The following is a 26,924-nucleotide window of genomic DNA, read 5'->3' as shown; positions in this document are numbered from 1 at the left end:
ATAAAGAAAATCAAGTAGGATCTAAATAAATGGAAGAATATTTCACTTTCTTTCAATGGAAGACTAAATATTGTTAAGATGTCTTTTCTACTGAAAGTGATTTACAGATTCAGCACATTCCCAATCAAAATCCCAACAGCCTTCTTTGCTTAAATGGAAAAACGAATCATCACATTTACATGGAAGGGTAAGTGGTCCTGCATAGCCAAAGCCATCTTCAAAAAGGAGAACAAAGTTGGAGGACTCAACACTTGCCAAATTTTAAACTTATTATATAGCCATAGTAATCAAAGCAGCAAAATACTTGCACAAGAACAGAAATATAGCCCAATAGAATTGACCTGAGAATTCAGAATAAACCTTCACATTTCTTACGAGCCGATTTTCGACAAGGGAACCGAGTCCACTCAATGGGGAAAGAATAGTCTCTTTAACAAATGGTGTTTAGAAAACTGGTTGTCCAGTATACAAAGGATCAAATGGACCCCTACCTCACAGTATATACAACAATCAACTTCAAAATGGATCAAAGACCTAAATATAAGAACTAGGATTATAAAATTCATAGAAAAAAGCACAGGGAAGCATATTCAAGAGCTTTTGTTTGGCAGTGGTTTCTTAGTTTTTATGCCAGAAGCACAATCAGCCTAAGGAAAAAATAGATAATTGTGGCTTCATAAAAATTAAAAACTTTTGTGCATCAAAGGATCATCATGATAGCAAAAAGAACCAAAATTCTATAGTATGGAGGAATTATTTGGAAACTACATATCTGCTAAGGTCTTAGTATCCAGAATATATAAAAATCCTACAACTCAATAAAGAAATGAGTTAAAAATGGGCTAAAGACTTGACTAGAGGGAAACGGACTTTGGCCCAGTGGTTAGGGCGTCCGTCTACCATATGGGAGGTCCGCGGTTCAAACCCCGGGCCTCCTTGACCCGTGTGGAGCTGGCCATGCGCAGTGCTGATGCGCGCAAGGAGTGCCGTGCCACGCAAGGGTGTCCCCCGCGTGGGGGAGCCCCACGCGCAAGGAGTGCGCCCGTGAGGAAAAGCCACCCAGCGTGAAAAGAAAGAGCAGCCTGCCCAGGAATGGCGCCGCCCACACTTCCCGTGCCGCTGACGACAACAGAAGCGGACAAAGAAACAAGACGCAGCAAATAGACACCAAGAACAGACAACCAGGGGAGGGGGGGAAGTTAAATAAATAAATAAATCTTTTTTAAAAAAAAGACTTGACTAGACAATTCCACAAAGTTCCTATAAAATGGACAAAAAGCACATGAGAAAATGATCAACATCATTAGCCATTAGGGAAATGCAAATCCATACCACTGTAAGATAGCATTTCAAACCCATTCAAATGCCTAATATTAAAAATCTGAATAGTTATAGGTTTTAGAGAGGATGATTTTTCCCTTATAAAACTCATGTTCAAGTTTTAATATTTTGACAAAATACATGTTTAAGTCTTAATTTCTGTTCTTGTGGGTGTGAGCCCATTAGTAAATGGGAATTTTGAAGATGCTATTATTTTTTTTTTTTATTTTTTAATTTTTTATTGACTTTGTAATAATATTACATTAAAAATATATATGTGAGGTCCCATTCAACCCCATCCCCCCACCCCCCCTCTCCCGCCCCCAACAACACTCGTTCCCATCATCATGACACATCCATTGGATTTGGTAAGTACATCTTTGGGCACCTCTGCACCTCATATACATTGGTTCACATCATAGCCCATACTCTCCTCCATTCCATCCAGTGGGCCCTGTGAGGATTTACAATGTCCGGTGATTGCCTCTGAAGTACCATCCAGGGCAGCTCCATGTCCCAAAGACGCCTCCACCTCTCATCTCTTCCTGCCTTTCCCCATACCCTTCGTCCACTATGTCCACTTTTCCCATTCCAATGCCACCTCTTCTATGTGGACATTGGATTGGTTGTGTCCATTGCACCTCTATGTCAAGAGGAGGGTCAGATTCCACCTGGATGCTGGATGCAATCCTCCCATTTTCAGTTGTAATCACTCTAGGCTCCATGGTGTGGTGGTTGTCCTTCTTCAACTCCATCTTAGCTGAGTGTGGTAAGTCCAATAAATCAGATTGTAGGTGCTGGAGTCTGTTGAGGCTCAGGATCTGGCTATCACATTGTCAGTCCAGAGATTCAAATCCCCTAAATATATCTTAAACCCCAACATTAACTGCACCTCCAGCACATTGGCATGAAAGTCTTATGAAGGGAGATCCCATCTGAGTCCAGATTCATCACACATAAACACCATTTCCAAAGAGGGGCCATCTGCCCTGGTAGTTAACCCCATCGGCCATGACCATAACTCCCGTGGGTCTCTTTAGCCCTCAAAGGAACCAATTGAAGATGCTATTATTAATTAAAGTGTGGACTCCTTTATGAGTAGGATCTTTGAAGACATTTTAGATGAGGCCAAATTGAATGGGTATGTCCTTTAATATGTATGAGTGGACACTTTATATAGAGAGGAAATGCAGATGCATTTATTCTGAAGAACCACAGGAAGAAGCCTCAAGCCCATAGCAAAGAGAGAGCTCACTATGTGAGCAAGCATTGTCATCACTAGAATATTATAGATCTTGGATAAATCATGGCCTTGCTTTTGGACTTGTGGCTTTCAGAACTGTGAGACCATAAATGTTTTTTGTATGGTATTTGTTATAGAGGCCCTGGCAAACTAAGACACCAGTCCAACCCAGTATGACCAGATGTTCACTAATTACATCTGCAAAGACCCTATTCCAAATAAAGCACATTCTGAGGTTCTGTCAACCCACTACAGCTTCGAACTTAAGAAAAAGAAGAGCAAATGAAAAGTAAACAGAAAAAGAAAGTGGGGGAAAAAGGAAAAAAAGAAAAAGGAAGTGGAGACATTAGCAGGAGAAAAAAAAAAAAAAAGAAAGCAAGCAGTGAAGCCAAAACTTGGTTCTTTTAGAAGTTCAATCATTGAAAACCCTCTCTCTGACCTGGTCAAGGTAATGAGAGAAGACACAAGTTACTAATAACAGGAATGAGACAGGTGACATTGCTACATATTGTACAGATATTAAAAGAATAACAAGAGAGGATTAGATGTAGCTCAAGTGTTTGAGTGCCTGCTTCCCATATACAAAGTCCCGGGTTTGATCCCTAATACCTCCTTAAAAAAACAACTGAAGAAGCCAACTTGGGGGAGCCATTGTAGCTCAGAGGTTGAGCACCAGCCTCCCATACACAAGGTCCCGGGTTCAATCCTCGGCCCTGGTACCGCAAAGAAACAAAAAAACAAACAAAAAAAGGTCAACATTAAAAAAAAGAAGATTTTGAACACCTTTATGCCAGTTGATTTGACAACTTATATAAATTGGACAAATTTTTTGAAAGACCCAAAATACCTCAGCTCATGAAATTAGAAATAGGTAGCACAAATAGCCCTAAATCTAGCAATTGGATTTGTAATTTCAGACCTTCCTACAAGAAAACTTTAGTCCCAGATGGTTTTATTGTTAGTTTTACCGAATATTTAAGGAAAAAATTATAATTCTTCACAAACTCCCAAAAAATTGAAGTGGAAAAAATTCTTCTGAAATGTTTCATAAGGTCAGCATTACTCAAATACCAAAGCCAGAAGATGTTACAAGTGGACAAATATACACACACTGAAAAACTATGGACCAGTATGAACCTAAACAAAATTTTAGCCCATTATATTTAACTACATGTTATAATGATGGTACATTGTGATTGAGTAGGTTTTATTCAGGAATGCAAGATTGATTTAGTAGTCAAAAGTCAATCAGTGTAATTCACTGTATAAACTTGTAAACATACCCAGAAAGAAAAATCATTCCTTTATCTCAGTAGATGATGACATGATTTTCTTTATTATATAAATAACTGTTGAGAACCATATTCATCTGCCTGTGTGATCTCTTCATTTTGATATTTTATTGGCATCTCAAAATTTGAAACATCCCAAACTAAACTCTTGATCTCTAACTTCTTTTCTTCCTCCTCCCTCTGTGTATTCTCTAGGTTTTTTTTTGCATACTCATAAATGGTGCTTCTATGCATACATTTTTCAGGCAAGATGCTAGGGTATCATTTTTTTTTTTTTTTGAAGGTTTTTAAAGTAACATTTATTTTTTTTCAAACTTTTAATTGTGCAATATAGAGAACTGAATCATTTTTTGACACTTCTGTCACCCCCATATTTACTTAATCACCAAATCATATCATTGAGAACACATTTCAAATCTGTAATCTTTCTTCCTTCATGACTACTACCACCACTGCCACCACCACCACCCCAGTTCAAAATGCTTTCTTCTCAGTAGAAAAAAGAGCCTTTTCATTTTACTCTTTGGTTTTATTCTTGACTCCTTCTGTGTAATGTCCAGGTAACAACTGACGAGATCATTTGCAGGTGTTCATTTAAATCACATTACATCCCTGCTTATGTCTCATCAATGACCTCTCAGTTGCTTTAGGATAAAATATAAAATTCTTTAAAATGATCTGGTTTTCCCTAGTTTATCTTTTGCTTATTTTATTCTAACCACACGGACCCCCTTTCAGTTTTGTGAAATCTCTAAGCTGTTGTTACTCTTGGATTTTCTCACGTGGTGTTTCCTGAGCTGCACTGGTCTTTCCCCTAATCTTTCAGGGCTACTCGATGTATGCTTCAAGTGTCTGCTTGAACACCTCTTCTTCCGAGAGACGTTTCCTGATGTGCCCAGTTGAATTGGCACCTTCCCCAATACCCTGTAGGTTTTCTTGAGATCTAATAGTCAGGATTTTTTGTTTGTTTGTTTTTTGGAGAGTAGGGTGGGATATTTCTACATGTGTGTGAGAAATTATTGACTTAACACCTCTTTCCTATACCACAGTGAGAAGCTCCTCAAAAGTTGGGACCATGTTTGTTTTGTTTATGACTATTTAGCTAGTACCTGGCTCAGTTCATAGTACAGTTGACAATATTTGTTGAATGACTTTTTAGAGAAAATGTATTGACAGGAAATATACCAATGGTTGCCTTTGAGTAGTACATGTTTGTTTTTCTAAGATTTCCAAAATGAACTATTATAATTTTCCAATCAGAAAAATTAAAAATACAGTATCTCTTCATCTTTGTCTATACTTTTAGTCTTTACTAAAGAGGGAAAAGCAGATGCTGTTTTGTGACTTTGGATTCTTTATTCTTGATATTATTACAAAATTGATTACCTTGATATAGTAACTTGACTTTTAATATCTTTGGGTTGCACAGTTGTAGGGGGCACTGTTTACATTGTATTCTTTATGAATGGGACATACAGATCAGTGCAGAAGCCCTTCTTTTAGTACCATTTCTGGATATAGTTTACCTAGGAATATATGTGTGTTTCTCTGTTGGATCTACCTACAATTTATATACCATCTTGCATTCTTTAGCTCATCTTGCTATATTTGTCTGTTCCTGTCAACATTATTATTATTTTAAAAAAATTTTTAGTACCAGGGATTGAGCCAAGGACCTCATATATGTGAAGTACTCCCTCAACCATTGAGCTATGCCCGCTCCACCTGTGACTTTATTTTTAATGAGTCACTCTTACTTAGGATGTATAGTATTTTTTTAAACACAGTTTTGACCAATTTTAACTTATTGAAAAAATTACATAAGATTTTCTGAATTCTTAGTATCCATTTGTGGAAACTCTGGAGCTGGGTATATGGTGAATATCCTTTAAATCCATATTAAATTAAACATGTAAGAAAATTGTACATTTTCATCTTCAAAAATTTAAAATAAAACCATATGTCTTTGAGATAATGATTTGGTTAATATGCTTAGTACTTTGACATTCTCCAAGTACAATTCTTAGAGAATTATCTATCGATTGAGTAGCTTATTATTTTTACTTTTTACCTATTATTAAAATGAACCTGTTTCTCACATAGAAATGCTTTTTACAATTTAAATTCTTCTACTTCTTTACTCCTTTTCTTAAGATACTCTCTGTTAATGTTATTTTGTTTATTTCTATAGTAAATGTATATCAACTTTTTTAACAGACAAAATAATTAGGCACAGGGCTTGTACTCTGAAGGACACTGCACATGCCATCATTGCAGCGGAATTGGATCCAGAATTTAATAAACTATGTGAAGAAATTAAGGAAGCAAGAATAAAAAGAGGTAAGTTACAGAAATGAGCTTGTGACTAAACTTAAGATCAAGAGTCCTAGAATGGTATTTCTTTAGGGTTGCTGTATTATGAAAATAATATATTCTGAGGCAGAACATATACTTAATTTCTGATACTAAGATGTGTTGTGTAATTAACTGTTGTTCAAAGTTTATATTAGGTGTATTTTTCCCCCATATACCACCTAGTTGTTAACACCTTGTATTAGTGTTGTACCTTTGTTATATAACCCATGAAAGAACATTCTAATACTTGTACTATTAACCATAGTCCATCGTCTACAATAGGGTTCATTGTGTTATACAATCCTTTGTTTATCTTTTAATTTTTATTCTAGTAACATATATTAAGTAAAGTTCCTCTTTTAACCACATACACCTATATAATTTAGTGCTGCTAATTACACTGATAATACCATACACTGCTACCATCACCACCATCCATTTCTAAATCTTTACAATCAACCTAAATAGAAGTTCTGTACAAATTAAGTGTCAACTCCCCATTCTCTACCCCGGTTTATTCCCTGGTAACCTATATTCTAGATTCTAACTGTATGAGTTGGCTTATTATAATTAGTTCATATGAATGATATAAAATATTTGTCCTTTTGTGTCTGGCTTATTTCACTCAGCACTGTGTCCTTAAGGTTCATCCATGTTGTCGCATGCATCAGGACTTCACTCTTTTTTATGGCTAAATAATATTCCACTATATGTATATACCACATTTTGTTGATCCATTCTTCAGTGATGGATACTTGGGTTGCTTCTATCTTTCTGTAATTGTGAAAAATGCCATTATGAACATGGGTGTGCAAATATCTCTTCAAGTCCCTGCATTTTCTTCTGGGTATCTACCTAGTAGCAGGATTGCCAGGTCATATGGTTATTCTATACTTAGCTTCCTGAGGAACTGGCATACTGTCTTCCACATTGGCCCCACCATTTTCCATTTCTACCAGCAGTGACTGAGTGTTCCTTTTTCTCCACATCCTCTGCAACACTTGAAATTTTCTGATTTTTAAAAAATAGTTGCCATTCTCGTGTTTGTGAAATGCTCTTTGTGTTTTCTATTTGATTTCTATTTGTATTTCCCTAATACCATCTTTTTCATGTGCCTTTTTAAAGTCATCTGTATATCCTTTTTGGAAAAATGTCTATTCAAGTTTTTTGCCCATTTTATAATTGAGTTGTTTGTCTTATTACTGTTGAGTTATAGGTTTCTTTATATATTCTGGATATTAAATCCTTATTGGGTATGTGGTTTCCCAATATTTTCTCCCGTTGAGTAGGTTGTCTTTTCATTTTTCTGACAAAGTCCTTAGATACACAAAAGTTTTTAATTTTGAAGAGGTCCCATATATTCATTTTTTTCTTTCATTGCTTGTGCTTTCAGTGTAAAATCTAAGAAACAATTGCCTAATACAAGATCCTGAAGATGATTCTCTACATTTTCTTATAGGGGTGTTATAGTCCTTGTTCTAGCATTCAGATCTTTTGATCCATTTTAAATTAATTTTTGTATATGGTATAAGGGTAGGGGTCCTCTTTCATTCTTTTACATATGGAGATCCAGTTCTCACATTTGTTGAAGAGACTATTTTTTCCCCAGTTGATGGGACTTGGCAGCCTTGTCAAAAATCAATTGGCCATAGAAAAATGGATCTATTTATGAACTCTCAATTCAATTTAGTTGGTCATTATATCTGTACTTGTGCCAGTACCATGCTGTTTTAACCACTGTTTTTGTAATATGCTTTATTTTATTTTATATTTATTTATCCCCCCCCCCCCCCAGTTGTCTGCTCTCTGTGTCCATTCACTGTATTCTGTGACCTCTTCTATCCTTATCAGTGGCACTGGGAATCTATGTTTCTTTTTTTTTTTTTTTTTTGTCTTAATTTATTTTTTTAATGTTACATTAAAAAAAAATATGAGGTCCCCATATACCCCCCAACCTCCTCCATCATCATGAGACATTCATTGTCTGTGTTTCTTTTTGCTGCATCATCTTGTGTCAGCTCTCCGTGTGTGCGGCGCCATTCTTGGGCAGGCTGCACTTTCTTTCGCGCTGGGCGGCTCTCCTTACAGGGTGCACTCCTTGCACGGGGGGCTCCCCTATGCCGGGAACACCTCTGCATGGCAGGGCACTCCTTGCACGCATCAGCACTGTACATGAGCCAGCTCTACACAGGTCAAGGAGGCCCGGGGTTTGAACTGCGGACCTCCCATGTGGTAGGTGGATGCCCTATCCGTTGGGCCAAGTCTGCTTCCTCTAATATGCTTTAAAGTCAGGAAGTGTGACGCCTCCAACTTCCTTCTTTTTCCAAGATGTTTTCAACTATTCAGGGCCCTTTACCCTTCCAAATAAATGTAATATTTGGCTTTTCCATTTCTAGAGAAATTTGCATTGAAGCTGTAAATCATTTTGGATAGAATTGACATACTAACAATATTTAGTCTTCTGATCCATGAGCTTGGTATGCACTTCTATTGATTTAGATCTTATTTGAGTTATTTTAGCAAAGTTTTATAATTTTCTGTATATAAATCCTTTACATCCTTGGTTAAATTTATTCCTAGATATTTGATTCTTTTAGTTCAGGGGTTCTTAACCTTTTTTGTTCCACAGACCCCTTTGCCAGTCAGGTGAAAACTACAGACTTCTTACTAAGTCCACACTATACTGTGTATTATTTAATAAATATATCGCACCGATGCCTACATGTCCCCACAAGAATAGGGTTTTTAAAAAAATTTCAATTCAAGCTCATGGATCCCTTGAAATCTTTCTACAGACCCCTTGGGGAAGTTCCTGGACCTCTGGTTAAGAACCCCTGTTTTAAAACAGTTGCTATTGTAAATGGAATTTTTTTTCTTGATTTCTTTCTCAGATTGCTTCTTACTAGTGTTTGCAAACAGTATAACCTTGCCAATTGTTTATGGTATCCTCTTATGTGGGGTCAGTAATAATGTGTGACATTTTTCTGATTATATTTGTTTTCTTTCTCTTTTTCTTTGTTAGTCTAGCTAAGGGTTTGTCAAGTTTATTGATCTTTTCAAAGAACCAACTTTTCTTTTTTTAAATTTTATCTATTTTAAAAAATGCTTGATGTCACTTATTTCTGCACTAATATTTGTTATTTCTTTCCTTCTGCTTGCTATGGGATTAATTTCCTGTTCTTTTACTAGTTCCTCCGGGTATGTAACTAAATCTTTGATTTGAGTTCTTTCTTCTTTTTAAATGTAAGCTTTAGGTCTTTAAATTTACCTCTCAGCACTCCTTTGTTTGATCCTGTATGTTTTGATATGTTATGTTCTCTTTTTCGTTAGTCTCAAGATTTTTACTAATTTCCCTTGCAATTTCTTCATTGACCAGCTCATTGTTTAAGAGACTGTTATTTAACTTCCATGTATTTGTGGATTTTCTAGTTTCTGCCTGTTACTGATTTCTGTTATGGTCAGAGAGGATGCTCTGTATAATTTCAGGTTTTTAAAATTTATTGAGACTTGTTTTATAACTCAACATGTGGCTATCCTAGAGAATGAGCCATATGTATTTGAAAAGAATGTATATTCTGCTGTTTTGGGGTACACTGTTCTATATATGTCTGTTAGATCTAGTTCATTTATCATATTACTCAAGTCTCTGTTTCCTTATTGATCTTCTGTCTAGATGTTCTATCTATTGCTGAGAGTGGTATATTGAAATCTCCAACTATTATTGTAGAAGTATTTATTTTTCCCTTCAGCTTTTCCAGTGCTTCCTTAAGGAATTTAATGCACCTTGGTTAAGTGCATAAATATTTATGATTGTTATTTCTTCTTAGTGGATTGCCGCTTTTATTAATATATAATACCCTTCTCTGTCTCTTATAACAGCTTTTGACTTAAAGTCTATTTTGTTTGAGATTAGTATAGTTACCCAGCTTTTTTTGGTTACTATTTGCATGGAATATCTTTTCCAACTTTTTTGAGTCTTTGGGTCTAAGGTGAGTCTCTTGTAAAATTGTAAACAACATGTAGTTGACTCATGCTTTTTAATACATGCTTCCAATCTGTATCTTTTGATTGGGAAGTTTGACTCATTAACATTCAGTGCTATTATTGTATATGCAGTACTTCAGCCATTTTGTCCTTTGGTATTTATATGTCATCTTTTTTTTTTTTTTTTAAATCTTTTCTTTTATTGCAATTTCCTTTTCTGTATAGTTGGTCTTTTTGTAGTAAATCTGACTGATTCCTTTCTCATTTCTGTTTCTGTATATTTTCAAAATATTTTCTTTATGATTACCCTGGGGCTTATATTATTCAACCTACATCTATACCTACTAATTTTAAAAGATACCACCTTAGCTTCAGTAACTTGCAAGTTCTCTGCTCCCATATCCCCGTTTCTCCTCTTTATGTTGTTTTTTGCCGTCATTTGGGTAGTCTTTCTCCAGTCTATACCATCCTCCAACGTTCTAAGCAAGTGGCATTTGTCCTTTCATTTCCTGAGAACCTGGGAGGTTTTTTCCAGGGAATGTTTTACATCACAATATTGGATTTCACTCCCTTTTCATTCACTTTTTACTTTATTCTTCAGGAACTTAAACTCTGTAAGAAAGAGTGAAATATAAAACAAATTAAGTGCCGTGTGATATATGCAGTAGTTGTAACATGTTCAGAGCACAGTAGGTAACATGTATTCTAATCAGAGTTTATAGGAGTAGTCTCCTTAGTAGGGGAGATAAGGCAGTGACAGGGAAGGAGGCCCTATTGCAAGCAAGAGGAAACAGTAGCGTGTATATTGGCACAGAGGTGTGCAATTGCATGATGTGTTAGAAGAACTGAAAACTGGTATTGCTCAATATATACAGAATGGAGGGAGATAGGGCTTGAGAGGTGAGCTGGGCTAGGACATCAAAACTATGGAGCAGTTTTTCTTCTTTCTCCTTAGAGACCCTTTTCTTGAGCACCTAGTGTTATATAGACTGTGGTTATCATAGTATAGCACTTGGCATTTTGCTGTTTGTCTTTTTGTAGTCTCTTTCCTCCTTATTTAGAATAAAAATGCTGTAAGAGTGGTGGGTTGAATGTCTTGTCTATAGCTCTACTCCAGGCCTTAGAACTATCTGGTATATAACAAGTTTTCAATAAATATTTGAATGAATTAATGCCATGCTAAAGAGTTTGGAGCTTTCTTGTAGGTAAGTGTTTTTCAAAATGTGTGTATATATTATTCACAACAGCTTAGACAGAGAAAATTAGATTCTCTGAGAGAATTAGGCCAAGGAATCTGCTTTTTAACAGACTATTCAGGTGGTTTTTACTATACTAAAGTTTGAGAACTGTTGTCATAGGCAATAGGAATCATTGTACAGTTTTAAGATGCAGCAAAAAGACACAGTACAGACAACCGGGGGAGGGGAGGGGAATTAAATAAATAAATAAATCTTTAAGTAGTGAAATGAATTGGTCACATTTCTTTGGTCTGAATGTGACAGGGCTAAAAGATGAGTGAGCTATTAAAATGCTGCTGGAGGGAAGCAGTTATGGCTCCATTGATACAGCTTCTGCCTACCATATAGGAGGTCCAGGGTTCGATACCCAGGGCCTCCTGGCCTGTGTGGTGAGCTGGCCCATGTGGAGTGCTGCTGTGTGTCAGGAGTGCAGCCTGCCCGGGAATGGTGCCGCACACATGGAGAGTTGACGCAGCAAGATGTCACAACAAAAAAAGAGACACAGAGAAGAGACAATATGAGATGCGACGAACTAGGGAGCTGAGGTGACACAAGAGAATGATCGCCACTTTCCCACTCCTGGAGGTCCCAGGATGGGTTCCCAAAGCTACCTAATGAGAATATAACAGACACAGAAGAATGCACAGCGAATGGACACAGAGAGCAGACAATGGGGGTGAGATGGAGGGAGAAAATAAAAAACTAACAAAAAAAAAAAACCACAAAATGCTGCTTACGCCAGTTTTGAAAATCGTTCAGAAGTTTACTATAAGTTGAATGCAGATTTACCATACCACGCAACAATTATGGTCTTAGAAATCTACCCAAGAGAAATGAAAACATAAGCCTACTTAAAGACTTGTACATAGATGTTCTTACCAACATTATTCTAAATAACTCAAAGCTGAAAAGAACCCAGATATTCATAAACTGGGAAATGGATAATCAAAATATGGTATATATTCAGTGGCATATTATTAAGTAGTACAAAGAAACAAAGTACTGATACATGCTACAACATGAATGAACTTCAGAAACATTATATAGTAAGTGAAAGACACAAAAGGCCACATATTATATGATCCTATTTATATAAAATGCTCAGAAAAGGCAAATCTATTGAGAAAAAAAGTTAAGATTTAGTGGTTGCTTGAGGCATTGTTGCTGTGATGGGTATAGAGCTCTCTAAATTTACCAAAAATCATTGAATTGTATGTTTAAAATGGGTGATTTTTATGTTACATCAATTATACCTCAAAAAAGCTGTTGGGAAGAGGGAAAAACTACACTGGAATAGTCTAAGGCTTTAATTAGTGAAGTGAGAGTGAAGATAGAGATGATTAATATGAAAGATGTAGCTGCAGAGGTGGAGGAGGTTGTGAAGGAAAGGAAAAGTTGAAATTGGCTCCAGATTACTCATTGAATGACGTAGTAAATGCAAATACTACCAATCTAGATAGGGGAAATGTGAGGATAAACACTTTTTATATATGTGGGGAAAGATAAACCAGTTTTCTATAATTTGACCTATCTTTAGGATGTCCAGTTGGAGATATCAAATAGACTTTTGGATATGTGGGTAGCAAGTTCAAGAGGTGTTTTGGCAAAAGTTGCAGATTTGGGAATTATTATGTAATAGTTGTTTTAGTTTCCTGGCTGCTGAAACAAATACCATACAGTGGATTGGCTTAAGCAATGGAAATTTATTAGTTCATGGTTTTGAGACTTGGAGAAGTCCAAATGATCAAGGGGCAATCAAGGTGTTGCTTTTCTCCAGAAGACTGTGGCATTCTGTGATTGGCAGCTGTTGATCATTTGTCCTTGCCTTTTCTGTCACATGGCAATGCACATGGAAGCGTCTTCCTTCTCTTTTGGATTCTGTTTATTTCTAACTTTTGGCTGCTCCCCTTGGTTTCTCTCTGTGTGACTTTCACTCTGCTTGTAAAGGACTGCAGTAATCCAGATTAAAACCCAATTTTGCTCATTTGGGCCACATTTTAACTGACATAACATCTTGAAGAGATCTTGTTTATAGTGGATTAATGGGTTAATCCACTTAATGGATTAAATTTAAGAACATGTTTCTTTGGGATACAAAGCTCCAAGCTACCACAACTGGAGGTATCAGTGATACTTAGTGTTGACTAGCTTAAGAAAAGAATCTAATGAAGAAAAGGGAGATGGAATGGTTACTCTTAGGAAGATCAGTTACTTCAGTTTGATATTACAGGCACCTAAGATCAGATGGAAACAGTTCATGTGAATGGAGTTTAGTGGCCCAGTAAACACTTAAACACTCAAAGATGACAGGAATCATGACTTTTAGACAATATACAGTCTTGCTATCTCATAGTCATTATGTGAAATGTTTCCCTTGGAGAATTAAAATAAGTAAAATTGGGGCTCCTTTGGGGTTTAAATGTAAGCATCGCCCTGCTGGGTTGTTTTATTCTTAAGATTTTATATCTAGTTTCTTTCCTATCTTAAAACAAAAGATACTGTTTCCATCAGAATTGCAAACTGTCCCAGTATAATTAATGACTTTAAAAACTCAGGTCTGTATTTCAGGCTTTTTTTTTTTTTTGCCTTTAAAAACCTTGTTTTATGTAGCTAGGAATATTTAAATAGGTATGGCTTATCTTCTGTTTGCAGGCTTATCAGTAACAGCAGAACAAATAAATCCTCACGGTACTGGAGCTCGGAAGACAGAAACTAGAGTTGAAGAGGCATTTCGGCACAAACAAAGAAATCCAATGGATGTCTGGCACAACTCTGCAAATAAATGTGCATGTGAGTATAAGAGATCACATTATCCAACAGTGGGAACAAATAAGGATGATGCAGATTTGTTAGGAATTGGGTACAAAAACCAAAGTGCTGCTTTCACACAGCTCTTTGAATCTTTTTATCTTCAGAGGTGAAAAGCTTGTGGGATAAGATACTAAATCAGAAGTGTGTTTCTTTAGCTTTATTTGCTATTTTCTAACTCTATTCAGTACTTGCTGTTATAATTAAACTAGGTTTAAAGATTTTCAGTTTCAAACTTTGGTTTTTGGATGTTGATTTGGAGGCAATAAACTTTACCTGTTCCCCACCCCTTGCTTGTACACTCTGCAGGATGTTCTCTTTATGGTGGGAAAGGGAAACACCTACTATATAGAAGTGTCAGATTTGACAGTAGAGAGTTGATTTTTCTGTGATATTTTGTGCTCAACTTGCAAAATCTGTACAGCCTTCTTTATTTAGTTTTGCCAGAGCAAGATTAGTTAGAGGGAAAATTCAGTGTTCTAAGCTTTTTTTTTTTCCTCATTTTTCTTCATTCGTGCTCTTCTTCCAGCGTAAAAGGTGATCATATTGTTCCAATTTTCGGTAAAGCTGACCATAATATATTCTTTCTCAATGGTGTTAAGTTTGAATAAATAAACCATACCAACTTTCTTTTTTTAAACTTGTCCTCTTTTTGATAAATAGCATTCATATGTGAGAAAATTTGAAGGACTTAATGGTGCATTTAGCTGCCAGGAAACCGATTAAAGTGTTTTGGCTTAGTTGTAAATTAGATCATGACTTGGATTATGTAACACAGCACTCTAATTTAAACTTTGAAACCCTTTTCATACTCTGCACTAGATAGAAATGTTTACTAATTAAAACACACCAAGTACTTTGCTTTAAGCAGCTTGATTTCTTTTAAATATTAAAAATGTTCCTTTAATTTAGAAATGAGTTTTGTTTTTTTCCACCAGTAGATGGCATATGTGACACATTAACTGTGTATTTTACATTAACTTAAATCGTAAATCTACATGTTTCTTAGGGAGAGTTGCTTTCCCTAGTCTTAGTTTTAGAAACAAATTCAGTGATGATATAAAAATTGGCTCTAAAGATTGTATCCCTAAATGTGTTTTTCACACAGGGCACCCCTGAAAAAGGGAGTGATATATTAATATAGTTTTTCCACATGCTAGGTGTTTTGAAGATACAACCGTACATTAAACAGAGATTCTAGCTTTTATGTTGCGTATATTGTCAATTTCTCTTAGTTTGCCAAAATTATCCTAACCTTTAGAAATAATGAAATAAGAAGAATACCTCTAGTTCTGCTTCCCAAAGAATAAGAACATTTTCTCTCTCTTATTAACCAGGATGAAAACATTAGAAGGAAGCTTGCTTCAGTAAGGTTCCTAGCCTTTGCTTAATGTATTACACATAAAGTAATTGAGCTGGCTCTTGATTGAGCAGAGTTCAGCTTCTTGTAGAGTTCTGTGGCTTAGAGAGGATAGAAAAAGAAAAAGAGATGCTCCAGTACTTTTGGTTATATGTTTGCAGGGTAAGTGAGGTCACGGTTTCAGGAGTCTCTTGTCAGGCAGTAAAAACCTTAACAACTCCACCTTTTAGGATAGACAAACTGAACATTTTTCTTATATGAACTGAATTAGTTTTTGTATAACCAATGGAATGCTTATGAATGCTCATCACTTGATGTTATATACCAGCTTTTTTATTTTTTATTTTTGAAGAAGCTTTAGATTACATAAATGTTCTGTAAAAAATATAGGGGATTCCCATACTCCCCTCCCTCTCCCCCTCCCATACTCTCCCCCATTAACAGCATCTTTCAATAGTGTGTTACATTTGTTACAATTGATATACACATATTGAGCATTGCCACTAACTGTGGACTGTAGTTTACATTATAGTTTACACTCTGCCTTGAACAACTTTGTAGGTTATGGACAAAATGTAAAATGACCTGTATCTGTCATTGCAATGTTATGCAAGACAATTCCAATGTCCTAAAAATGCCCCCATGTTACACCTATTTTTCCCTCTTCCTCCCCTCAGAACCTCTGGTGGCCACTGACTTTATATCAATGATAAAGTCCTTCCATTGCTAGAAAAATAATAACTATAATAGAATAATAGTAAATCTACTTTAGTCCATTGCTCATTACCCAATCTTGAGGATATGGGTATGGTGATGATCACTCTGTTTCTGATTGAGAGGGGGCTTAGATCCCTTGGGGCAGATTGATGGAACTATCTTGCTTGCAGTTGCAGGCACTCTCTGTTCCTTGGGATAGGAGTTGTCCATCATCATCATCCTTGTTAGTTGTCCTGGGTGAATCCAGTGAACTGAAGAGTAGGTGTTGCAACTCTGCTGAGGTTCAGGGCTCAACTGGCACATGAACAGGAAAAAAAGATTTCAAAAAAATCTTTAAAGATTTAAGTGTCTGGGACATATATTTAACAAGTATAGTGCTAATTATAAGTTCAACTAAAAGGGGGAGAAGAGCCATGTGTAGGGAAACTATAAATGAGCCTAACTCTTTTATACTGGGGAGAATAAATTCCAAAGTAAAGCCCACTGACAGGGTGCTGAATTCCTGAGCCTTTCTGCTCTTTTTATAGTATCTAGATGTGTCTAGAGCCCTTGGGAGCCCTACTGTTGAAGGCACTATTTACTGTGGCAGTCAATGAGATCCTGCTGAGACGTGCATAAGTGTAACCTCTGGAATGACCTCCCAACCCACTTTGAAGTCTGCTAGCCATAAAAACTCATTGGTATTTAATATTTTCCCTTTTTGGTCCAAGTTTTTTCCCAACTGCATCACTAGTTGACACTTGGTAATAATCCATCGGTTCCAGGGAGGCATGTCCCATACTGAGGGGAAGGTAGTGCATTTGTATGCTGAGTTTGGCTTAGAGAGAGGCTAAATTTGAGCAACAAGGAAGCTTTCTGGAGGTAATTTTAGGCAATTTATAATATTAGGCTAAGTTTCAATTTCACAAGAAAAGATTCATAAATACAATCATCAGATCAAGGGCCTGGAGTAATAATCTGTTTTCCTTCACTAGGTACTGCCCACTGCACCTGCTTTAACAGTAGACAAATACAGAAACATTTTCCCTTATGCTAATTAACCTATAACTGCAAATCGTAACAATGGAAATTGATAGGAGAAAAAGAATAAAGAGACAGTTCTAATGGTATTACATCTTAAAGGAAAATATATTTCAAGACAGTTGACTCAGTAACTTAAATTTTGAAATTTTTTTTTAATTTTTTTTTAAAGATTTATTTATTTATTTAATTTCCCCCCCTCCCCTGGTTGTCTGTTCTTGGTGTCTATTTGTTGCGTCTTGTTTCTTTGTCTGCTTTTTGTTTCTTTGTCCGCTTCTGTTGTCGTCAGCGGCACAGGAAGTGTGGGCGGCACCATTCCTGGGCAGGCTGCACTTTCTTTTCACGCTGGGCGGCTTTCCTCACGGGCGCACTCCTTGCGCGTGGGGGCTCCCCCACACGGGGGACACCCTTGCGTGGCAGGGCACTCCTTGCGCGCATCAGCACTGCGCATGGCCAGCTCCACACGGGTCAAGGAGGCCTGGGGTTTGAACCGCGGACCTCCCATATGGTAAACGGACGCCCTAACCGCTGGGCCAAAGTCCGTTTCCCAAATTTTGAAATTGATTTCAGAAACCTTCAGTAGACATTTTCTTAGATAAGAAATGAATATTTATAGTGAAATTTGCCCATTTCTAGTGAATACCTTGGTATATTTACAGATACTCACTAGGGGTTAAAGTTAAAAGGATTAAACAAATATGTAAATATACTATACACTGTTAATAGATTACAAGTTCATATTAAGCAGTGGGAATATAAGAAACAAGTGTTGTCAGTATGCTTATGAGCCTTGCTCCTTAAGTATGAACTAGGCCTAGAGCTACAGGGTGCCTAAGAGTTACCTCCTGAGAGCCTCCATGTTGCTCAAATGTGGCCACTCTCTAAGCCAAACTAAATATATAAATGCATTACCTTCTCCCCAGTGTGAGACATGACTCCCAGGGATGAGCCTCCCTGGCACTGAGGGATTACTACCAAGTACCAGCTGATGATGTAACTAGAAAAAGGCCTTGAATAAAAGGGTCAGCTCACACCAGCAGACTTTCTCAGCCTACATGTAATATCAGGTGTTAAAAACTGCTTTTTGACCTTGAGTAAAAGGGGGAAATGGAAAGGACAAATGAGTTTATATGGCTGAGTCTCCAAAAAAGAGTCAGAAGGTCTTCAGAAGGGTCACGCTTACGCACGCCTCAACAGGGTCCCAGAGACAACCAAAGTAGATAGAACCTCAGGTACTGGTTTTCCTGAGGGCTACAAAGACCCACAGGTTCTATGGTCATGGCAGATGGCTCTGGAGTTCAGTGCTATGTCAGCTGGCCCTACTTTGGAGTTCATGTTCCTGAGTGTGATGGAGTTGGACTCAGATGTGACCTTTCTACACATGCCTCTTCTGTCACTTTTACTGAACCTGTGGTTGGCGCTGGGGTTAGTGTATACTCAGGATACCTGAATCTCTGGACTGTCCATGTGACAGCCAGGCCTGAACCTCAGCAGACTTGCAACTCCTACCCTCTGGTTTATTGAACTTACCCCAGCCAGCTAACAGGGAGGTGAAGAAGATCAACCACCACACCAGGGAGCCAAGAGTGCCTACAGCTACAAGCAGGAGAATTGCATCCATCATCCATGTGGAATCTAAGCCTCCTCTCGATATAGAGGTGGAGTGGTCATAACCATCCCAGAGTCCACACGATGGAGGATTAGAGTATGGATTAGAGTGGACTTACTGACATTCTGCTATGGAACTATTGTGATTAGTAATGGAAGAAATTGTAGCATTGGTATGGAGAAAGTGACTACAGTAGCTGCTGAGGGTAGGGAGAGGGAAGAAGAGATTTGATGTGGGGGTATTTTCAGGACTTGGAGTTGTCCTGGGTGGTACTGCAGGGACAGATGCTGGACAATGTATGTCCTGCCATGGCCCACTGGGTGGACTGAGGGAGAGTGTAGACTACAATGTGGACCACTGTCCTTGTGGTGCAGCAGTGCTCCAAAATATATTCACCGAATGCCGTGAATGTGCCATGATGATGAAAGAGGTTGTTGATGTGGGAGGAGTGGGGGGAAGGGGGAGGAGGTATATGGGAACTTCTTATATTTTTTTAATATAACATTTTTAAAAAATAGAGAAAAGAAATAAAAAAAGTGTTGTCAGAAGACCATATTCCCATCTGTCTCATGCACAGATAAAGTGTCAGTGAAAATTTATGGACTGATTATTTAAAATGCAATTTTTAAACTGTGGATTAAATAATCTACATATTTATATATGTTTTTTAAATTTTTTTTTATTTTAAGATTTATTTTATTTATTCTCTCCCCTTCCCTCCCACTGTCTGCTTTCTTTTTCTTTTTTTATTTCTCTCCCCTTCCCTCCCCCCAGTTGTCTGTTCTCTGTCTATTTTCTGCTTGTTCTTCTTGACCGCTTCTGTTGTCAGTGGCACGGGAATTTGTATTTCTTTTTGTTGCGTCATCTTGTGTCAGCTCTCCATGTGTGAGTCACCATTCTTGGGCAGGCTGCACATTCTTTCACACTGGGCGGCTCTCCTTACAGGGAGCACTCCTTGCGGTGCTCACTCCTTGTGCGTGGGGCTCCCCTATGTGGGGGACACCCCTGCGTGGCAGGGCACTCCTTGCACGCATCAGCGCTGCGCGTGGGCCAGCTCCACATGGGTCAAGGAGGCCTGGGGTTTGAACCACGGACCTCCCATGTGGTAGACGGACGCCCTAACCACTGGGCCAAGTCCGCTTCCCTACATATTTATATTTTATTTTTAAAATGTCTGTATTTAGAAAGCTTTTTGGTTTTGATATATTAATAGTATATAGTCTTATTTAATTAAACCAGACTTACTACTTTCAGAGCCTCAGAAAAAAATGGATTATTTTTACTCTCTGGTGGCTTATTTTCAACAAACTAATATTTAGAATTTACAATTGCAGAAGTAATAGGGCTTTAGTTTAACTGGCTTGCTTTACTAATTTTTGCATTTAAATCTTCTTTGTGCAAGTGTGCCAAATAGCCATCTAGAAATTAACTTCTTGTTTATTTAAAGAGCAGCGAGGTATACTTGCCTGACTACCATTGTTACATATACAGGATATTAAAAATCTTTGGGTCCCTCATTGCCTGGAGGCCTCAGCTGTGCTCTCAGAAGGCTCATGATTGGTTCTGGTTCTCCCTACAACTTTTATAGGTCTCCGTTTTCACATAACTAACCAAATATTTATTTTCAGTGTTTGGTTAATGGTGGTATTGTTGCTGTAATAGCAGATGATTTAATTCTCTCACATACTCTTAAATAACTACTTTATCAGAAATTGATGCTGCTAGGTGAGCTGTTTGTGTGAGAGGAGACTAATAGTTGGTTGATCACATTGTCCAACATAACCATCATAGGACTTGTGTCTATGACCATACTTATTGTGGGTGACAAAGGAGAGGCATAGGAGATTTCTTTGTGGGTATACCCATAACTGTTCTGCCTTGGGATATTGGACCTTATCTTCATTTCTTTTATTACTTAAGAGCTATTTTTGGGGGTTATCTTGCTGGCAAAGCACCCACCTTTCTGGCAGAAAACCAGGGCTGTGACCCCAAACCTTCCAGGCATCCTGGTAATATGGACATTCCTTAAATGGATGTATTATATACATTCATATATATTGTGTATATTGTATACAATGTACCTAGTGACCCTTGGATATTCGGAACAGCTATAAAATAAAATTAGATTCTAGGTCAGTAGAAAAGATTATCACTGAGTAAATTCATACAGGAAGTAAATTTTTAAAAAAGTCCTTCTGCAGAGGTTATGCCTAACATCATATCTCTTCCAACTGTAGGTTCTGAGATTTAATCAGCATGGATGTCAAGGGCTATGTATGGGTAGTTCTTGTTGGTGTGCTTTATCAGTGTGGGTTTACTTCCTTTTGGATCCTATTTAATAAACACTTGTAAGACAAGTATTTGTATTCCAAGTTCTACATATCTTTTTTCCTTCCTTAAAACACAGTTCGGGTTCGGAGAAAATCGAGGCGGCGATCCCAGTGGGGTAAAGGAATTATTAAGAAAAGGAAAGTCAATAATTTAAAAAAAGATGAAGAGGATACTAAATTTGCAGACTATGAGAACCATACGGAAGACAGGAAATTGCTAGAGAATGGAGAGTTTGAGGTAAGCACTGACTGCCATGAGGAGAATGGAGAAGAGACTGGAGACTTATCTATGACCAATGACGAGTCATCATGTGACATCATGGACATGGACCAGGGGCAGAGGCTTAACAATGGAGCAGGCACAAAAGAGAACTTTGCATCTACTGAAGAAGAAAGTTCAAATGAGTCCCTACTTGTCAACAGCAGCAGTTCTCTAAACCCAGAGCAGACATCTAGGAAAGAGTCTTTCCTTAAAGGAAACTGTCTAAATGGTGAGGCCTCCACTGACAGTTTTGAAGGAATACCAATTCTGGAGTCTCAGAACGGCAAAGCTGAAGTAGTTTCTTTCTGTAGTGGAGATAAGTGTAGTTCTGAACAAAAGTTTCTTCTGGAGGACCAGTCAAAAGAAAAACCAGAAACTTCAAATGAAAATCATGGAGATGATCCTGAGAAACTAGATGCACTGGAATGTAGCAATAATGAGAAGTTAGAACCTGGCCATGATGTGGAGGTTAAAGATGCAGAACTGGATAAAGAAGGTAGAATTAGTATTTTTTAAAAATCTTCTCTGAAGGCTTAAATTCCAGAGTAAATTCATTGCATGTTTTGTATGGTCTCTACTAACAGCAGTTGGTGAATAATTATTCCTCTTTGAGAAGCTGTTTTCATCCCTTCCCTAGAAAAAGTACACCTATACATAGTAAATTTTGTTGAAAGTTTCAGCGGGTTATGGTCCAGAATGTATTACCATCCTGATTGTTTACACAATGCCTTCCACCTGATTATCATTCTTGTCTTAAGGGATTTATGACTAAAAGCTGAGTAAATCCACAGGTGGTAAGAAGATGGAATTAAAACAGAATTATTGGCATGAGGTAGACAGAGAAGACTGAGATCAATAGCAGTGTAGTGTATTAGAGCCATATGGACCTACATTAAATAAAACATCACTTTGTGTCCATTGTAATCATGGGACTTCGAGCTAATCACATACTCAAACCCTGTTTTTTTCATCTTTTAAGTTAAACTTCAGATGGGTGTTATTGCAGGGATTAAATAAATTAGATAAATTAATTGCCTCTTTGTTTATGGTTCTTTAGCCTGATGGGGATGGGGTGAATTGGATATCTTAATATACATTTCCCTCCTGGGCATATAGTTTTCTTATCATTAAGTTAACTTTAAACTTTACCATGTTCTCTAGATTGTATGGAATACACAGCTTTAGCCTGGGATTTGGGCTAGATGGGAAGTTTTTTTCCTGCCAGTTTCCTCAAAAACCTCAAAAGGTTGCTTAGAGCCCTCTAGTAGAATTAGGAAGTAGAAAAGTGTAATTCAAAGCTTTAGAATTCTTCTTTTTAGTAAAGAGATACTTACTGTTCTTGAATGCTACCTGCTAAAATTATTATTTTTTCTCAATATTTAATAATAGAATATACTTTTAAGAACAGTATTCTGGGCCATCAGAGAGACAGAACTTTAAAAATGGGTTAAAGCTAGGGTTATGCTAGAGTTAAGTAATAAATGGGACAGAGTAGAAAAATGGGAGAAATCTAAGATATTATGGGCCAGAGTAGGTGTAATGAGGAGGATTGCATTCTAATACTATGGTACTGTAAGATTTTAGTAAGCATGCAGAAAAGTTTTGAATTAATACTGTATTCAATTTGCAATTTACAAGCTTTAATATATGTATTGTGTAAAAGCTTACTTGAAGTTTTTATTTGGAATTGTCAAGGCAGTATTACCTGATGCTATCCAAGTTCTCAGGCCTTTAGAAGTCCATGGATATGGTGTTGTGAGGATCCATATGGTCATAACAAAAGCCTAGCATATGTTATTGAATTATAAAGGCTGCATCTATAGTTGATATATTATGGTATGTATTTTTAAAGGTGACTTTTTAGTTCTTCACTATTTGTGGAACAGGCATGGAAGAGAAGGAGTTGTTTAAAGACTGAGGAGTAAAAGGATTAATGCAGAATGGAGGAAGAATGTTCTCCTTAGTGGTATCCTTCATGTGGGCCAGACCTGGTATAAAATAATCCCAGTTTGTCTTTGCATTTCTTCTCCATCGGACTCCTCTTAGACTGACTACCCCCTACTTTGAGGAGCACAGGTCTCGAAGGTCTCTCTATCCTCTCTACCCAACAGAGTGCCCAGGATGGTGATATTATGTTTACCCCCTACTCAGAACCACTATTTTCTCAGTGTGACTGGTCTCAACAAGATGTTAGAAGGGATTAGATTATACTAAATCATTCTAAGGCAGGAAAGAATGCTACCAATTATATTTAAAGTTGATTTATATTTATAAGAAAAAAATGTTATAGTCCAGATCAGTCTGTGATAGAATTTTGGGCAGTATAACAGGAAAAAAAATGAGATTTCAGATAGTACTGTAGTAAATGTAGGTTGGGAGGCAAACGTGTAGACAGGTTGGCCTCACATTATTTTAGTATCTGCTTTTCTAGGTTGCTTTCCTTCCTCCAATTCTGAAAGCGCTGAATTTTAAAATAATGCTATCAAAGAAAATGAAGGCTGTTTATAAGTCAGAGCTTGGAGGTGAAGATTGACTTTTAATCATCTTTTTAGTGGATATGTTTACTAGATGATGTTCTAATATGACTTGGGTTTCTTTCATGGTTGCAGTTTAGTTCTCCTTAATTATTTTTACCAAAAATTCACTGAAAGAATACTTATACCTTTCCTCACTCTAAAAAAAGATTTGTGCTGAATAAAAGAATTTATAGCTGTACAAACCTGATTTTTCTTATGTTTTACTTGCTGTGCTGTTTTTGTTTTTGTTTTTGTTTTTTTCTCATTTGTAGGTGCTTCTAAAGTTAAGAAATATCGTAAGGTAATTTTAGAGCAGGCAAAAACAACAAGCCTGGAACTGGTTCCAGAAGAGCCGTCTGAACCTGTGCCACCTCTTATAGTTGATCATGAGAGATTGCAGGTAAGTGTAGCTATTTCCAGTTAGGTGTAAAAGTTGCAGAAAGAGATCTGAATATGTTTGTATGTAGTTGATAAAACTAATTTTGGAAATTCTTGCTTTAATACAAATATCCATGCTTTAAGGAATATCAGTGCTTCTAAGAAAAATGAGTTGCATGTGTTTTGAAAGGTTGGAATTGTCTTGGTAATAAACTAAGTCCTAGAATTTTCTCACATCAGTTGTCATTGTTATGCCATAGCTTTATGATGCCTATTACATAGCCATTCAAATACAGTTTTCAATTTGACTAAGAAATCCAACTTTATTTTCTTATTTTTCTTCTCATTTTTCTTAGAGATTGCTTGATTTGCTGGTAGATAAAAGCAACAATTTGGCTGTTGATCAACTAGAGAGATTATATTCTCTTCTTAGTCAGTGCATCTACCGTCATCGCAAAGATTTTGACAAATCACAGCTTGTAGAGGTAAGTACTTCATTTATCTCTAGAATAAACAAGTATACAAGTATATGCTTTTGCTTGTTTCTATGAATAAATAATTTCCTCTAAGTCTGTATCTTTCACAAAGTAACTGAAGAATGTTATGAAGTTTAAGATTAGAGGAAACGTTCAGAGTTACGTTTTGAAGAGTAGAGGCTTTTTGTACCATTTCTTCTCAGGGCAGAAATATTCTAGGGTTTCTGAGTATGCCAAAACACAGAAATTCTTGGTGCTCAGGGTTGGCAGGTACACAGAATAGTATGTCACAGTTATTCCTAGCTTGCCTGGATAGCTACATGAAGATAGCCCTGGAGCAGGTGGAAGAATATGTAAGTGGACAACTGAAGAATAAGTATGGGGATGAGTTTATTTGAGGAAACCATGTGTTATAATTAAGTGCACAGAAGAGAAGGATGTGATGATGTCATTAGGTGAGCAATACATTTCATACTTAGACATATTTTTTATGAAATGTTTTTTTTTCTTTTTTTCTCTTCTGTTATATATTAATAATTTGTTCCCTTTTATAATAGTTGGTGATATTTTCACTGACATGGGGGTAAGATAAATGTATACAGTTGTTGGATTTAATTGTAAAGGATTCTTTCACATTTAAATTTGTTATTTTACCTCTGCATAAAGAATGTAAACAGAATTTGAAAAGGGATATTAAAAAAGAAAGGATGGTAAATGGATGTGGCTCAAGTAATAGAGCTTCTACCTACCATATGGGAGGATGTGGGTTCTATCCCAGGGGCCTCCTGGTGAAAAAGAAGAAGAGAAAGAAGAGGAACAAGGGGAGAGTCAAGGTGAAGTGCAGCAGAAACCAGGAACTGAGGTGGTGCAATTGACAGGGAGCCTCTCTCCCCATCAGGAGTCTCCAGGCTCAAATCCTGATGAATCCCAGAGGAGAGAAAATGAGAAGAGAAGACAACACAGACAGCAAAAACAGCAGGGTGGGAGGAGGAGAAGGGGGAGAAATAAGTAGATAGATAAATAAATCTTTAAAAAAAGAAAGGCATTGGCATGAACAATGAGACTGACTTGTCACCCCATTAATGGTTGGAAGAGAACTTAAAGACCATCTCATTAATCAGATCTAGGTCTGTAGCGTAGCCACATCAAGGAGTGGTTGTCCTTTTGCTTAGACATTTTTAGAGTGTGCTTCTGGACACGCTTCCTTTCTCAACCACTCTAGACCATAAGAAAGCTCTACTGTATAATAATATAATGAGTTTATATATCTCTATTCATATAATTTACATAAAGCTCCACTATTGTTTTTTGAAGTCATCTAGACAAATGTCATACCACATCTATCCATCAAAAAGTTAATTGACTTAATTAGATTCGCTCGGTTTATTTGCCTGTAAGTTTATTTATTTGTGGGCCATCTATCAAATATTTGTTTAGTATCTTTAGTGTCAGACACTGTCCCAGGTGTTTGGGATGAAAAAAATAAATAAGATAAAATCCCTGCTCTCAAGGAGCATTTCTAGTATATTAAAGATTTACATTTAGTGAATATGGTGCAAGAGAGCATTTAAAAATTATCACATTTTTATGAATTATATACTTACAAAGCTACGCTGTCATTAATAATAATGGAAATTACAGAAAAGCACAAACAAGAAAAAAACATCACTCGTATCCCACCATCTAGAGGAAACTAGTCAATATTAATCTTATGATAGATCTACCATCCTTTAAAAGTGTCTAGATATACATACATAGTTTGTATAATTGTGTGGGCATTTATTTAAACATTGGTATCCTACTGTATATTCTGTTTTATAATCTGACTTTTACCCCTACTTAGCAATATATGATAAAACATTTAGCAGCAAGTGATTTTGATTAATCATATAGAAACACTTTTTGATCATATGATCTCTCTTTTTTTTTTTTTTTTTTCATATGATCTCTTAATATGGCCTATTAGTTCTATAGTGATGTTTGAAGGAAGAAAAGAATATTAAATTTATTTGACAT

General features: G+C 36.8%; 1 protein-coding gene across 2 annotated transcripts in view; it reads left to right on the top strand.

The window, feature by feature from the left end:
• Window positions 1-26,924, top strand: part of ATAD2B (ATPase family AAA domain containing 2B) — a 245,735-nt gene that overhangs the window by 214,170 nt on the left and 4,641 nt on the right. For both annotated transcript variants that reach the window (XM_058287681.1, XM_058287680.1), the window contains exons 23-27: window positions 6,073-6,195; window positions 14,085-14,222; window positions 21,354-22,034; window positions 24,327-24,454; window positions 24,789-24,917. In XM_058287681.1, the coding sequence (XP_058143664.1) occupies window positions 6,073-6,195; window positions 14,085-14,222; window positions 21,354-22,034; window positions 24,327-24,454; window positions 24,789-24,917 (1,199 nt within the window). The remainder of the gene's footprint in view (window positions 1-6,072; window positions 6,196-14,084; window positions 14,223-21,353; window positions 22,035-24,326; window positions 24,455-24,788; window positions 24,918-26,924) is intronic.

This window comes from Dasypus novemcinctus, chromosome 25 (assembly GCF_030445035.2).
Source record: "Dasypus novemcinctus isolate mDasNov1 chromosome 25, mDasNov1.1.hap2, whole genome shotgun sequence".
NCBI classification, from domain to species: Eukaryota; Metazoa; Chordata; class Mammalia; order Cingulata; family Dasypodidae; genus Dasypus; species Dasypus novemcinctus.
This window is presented reverse-complemented; position numbering and strand designations above follow the sequence as displayed.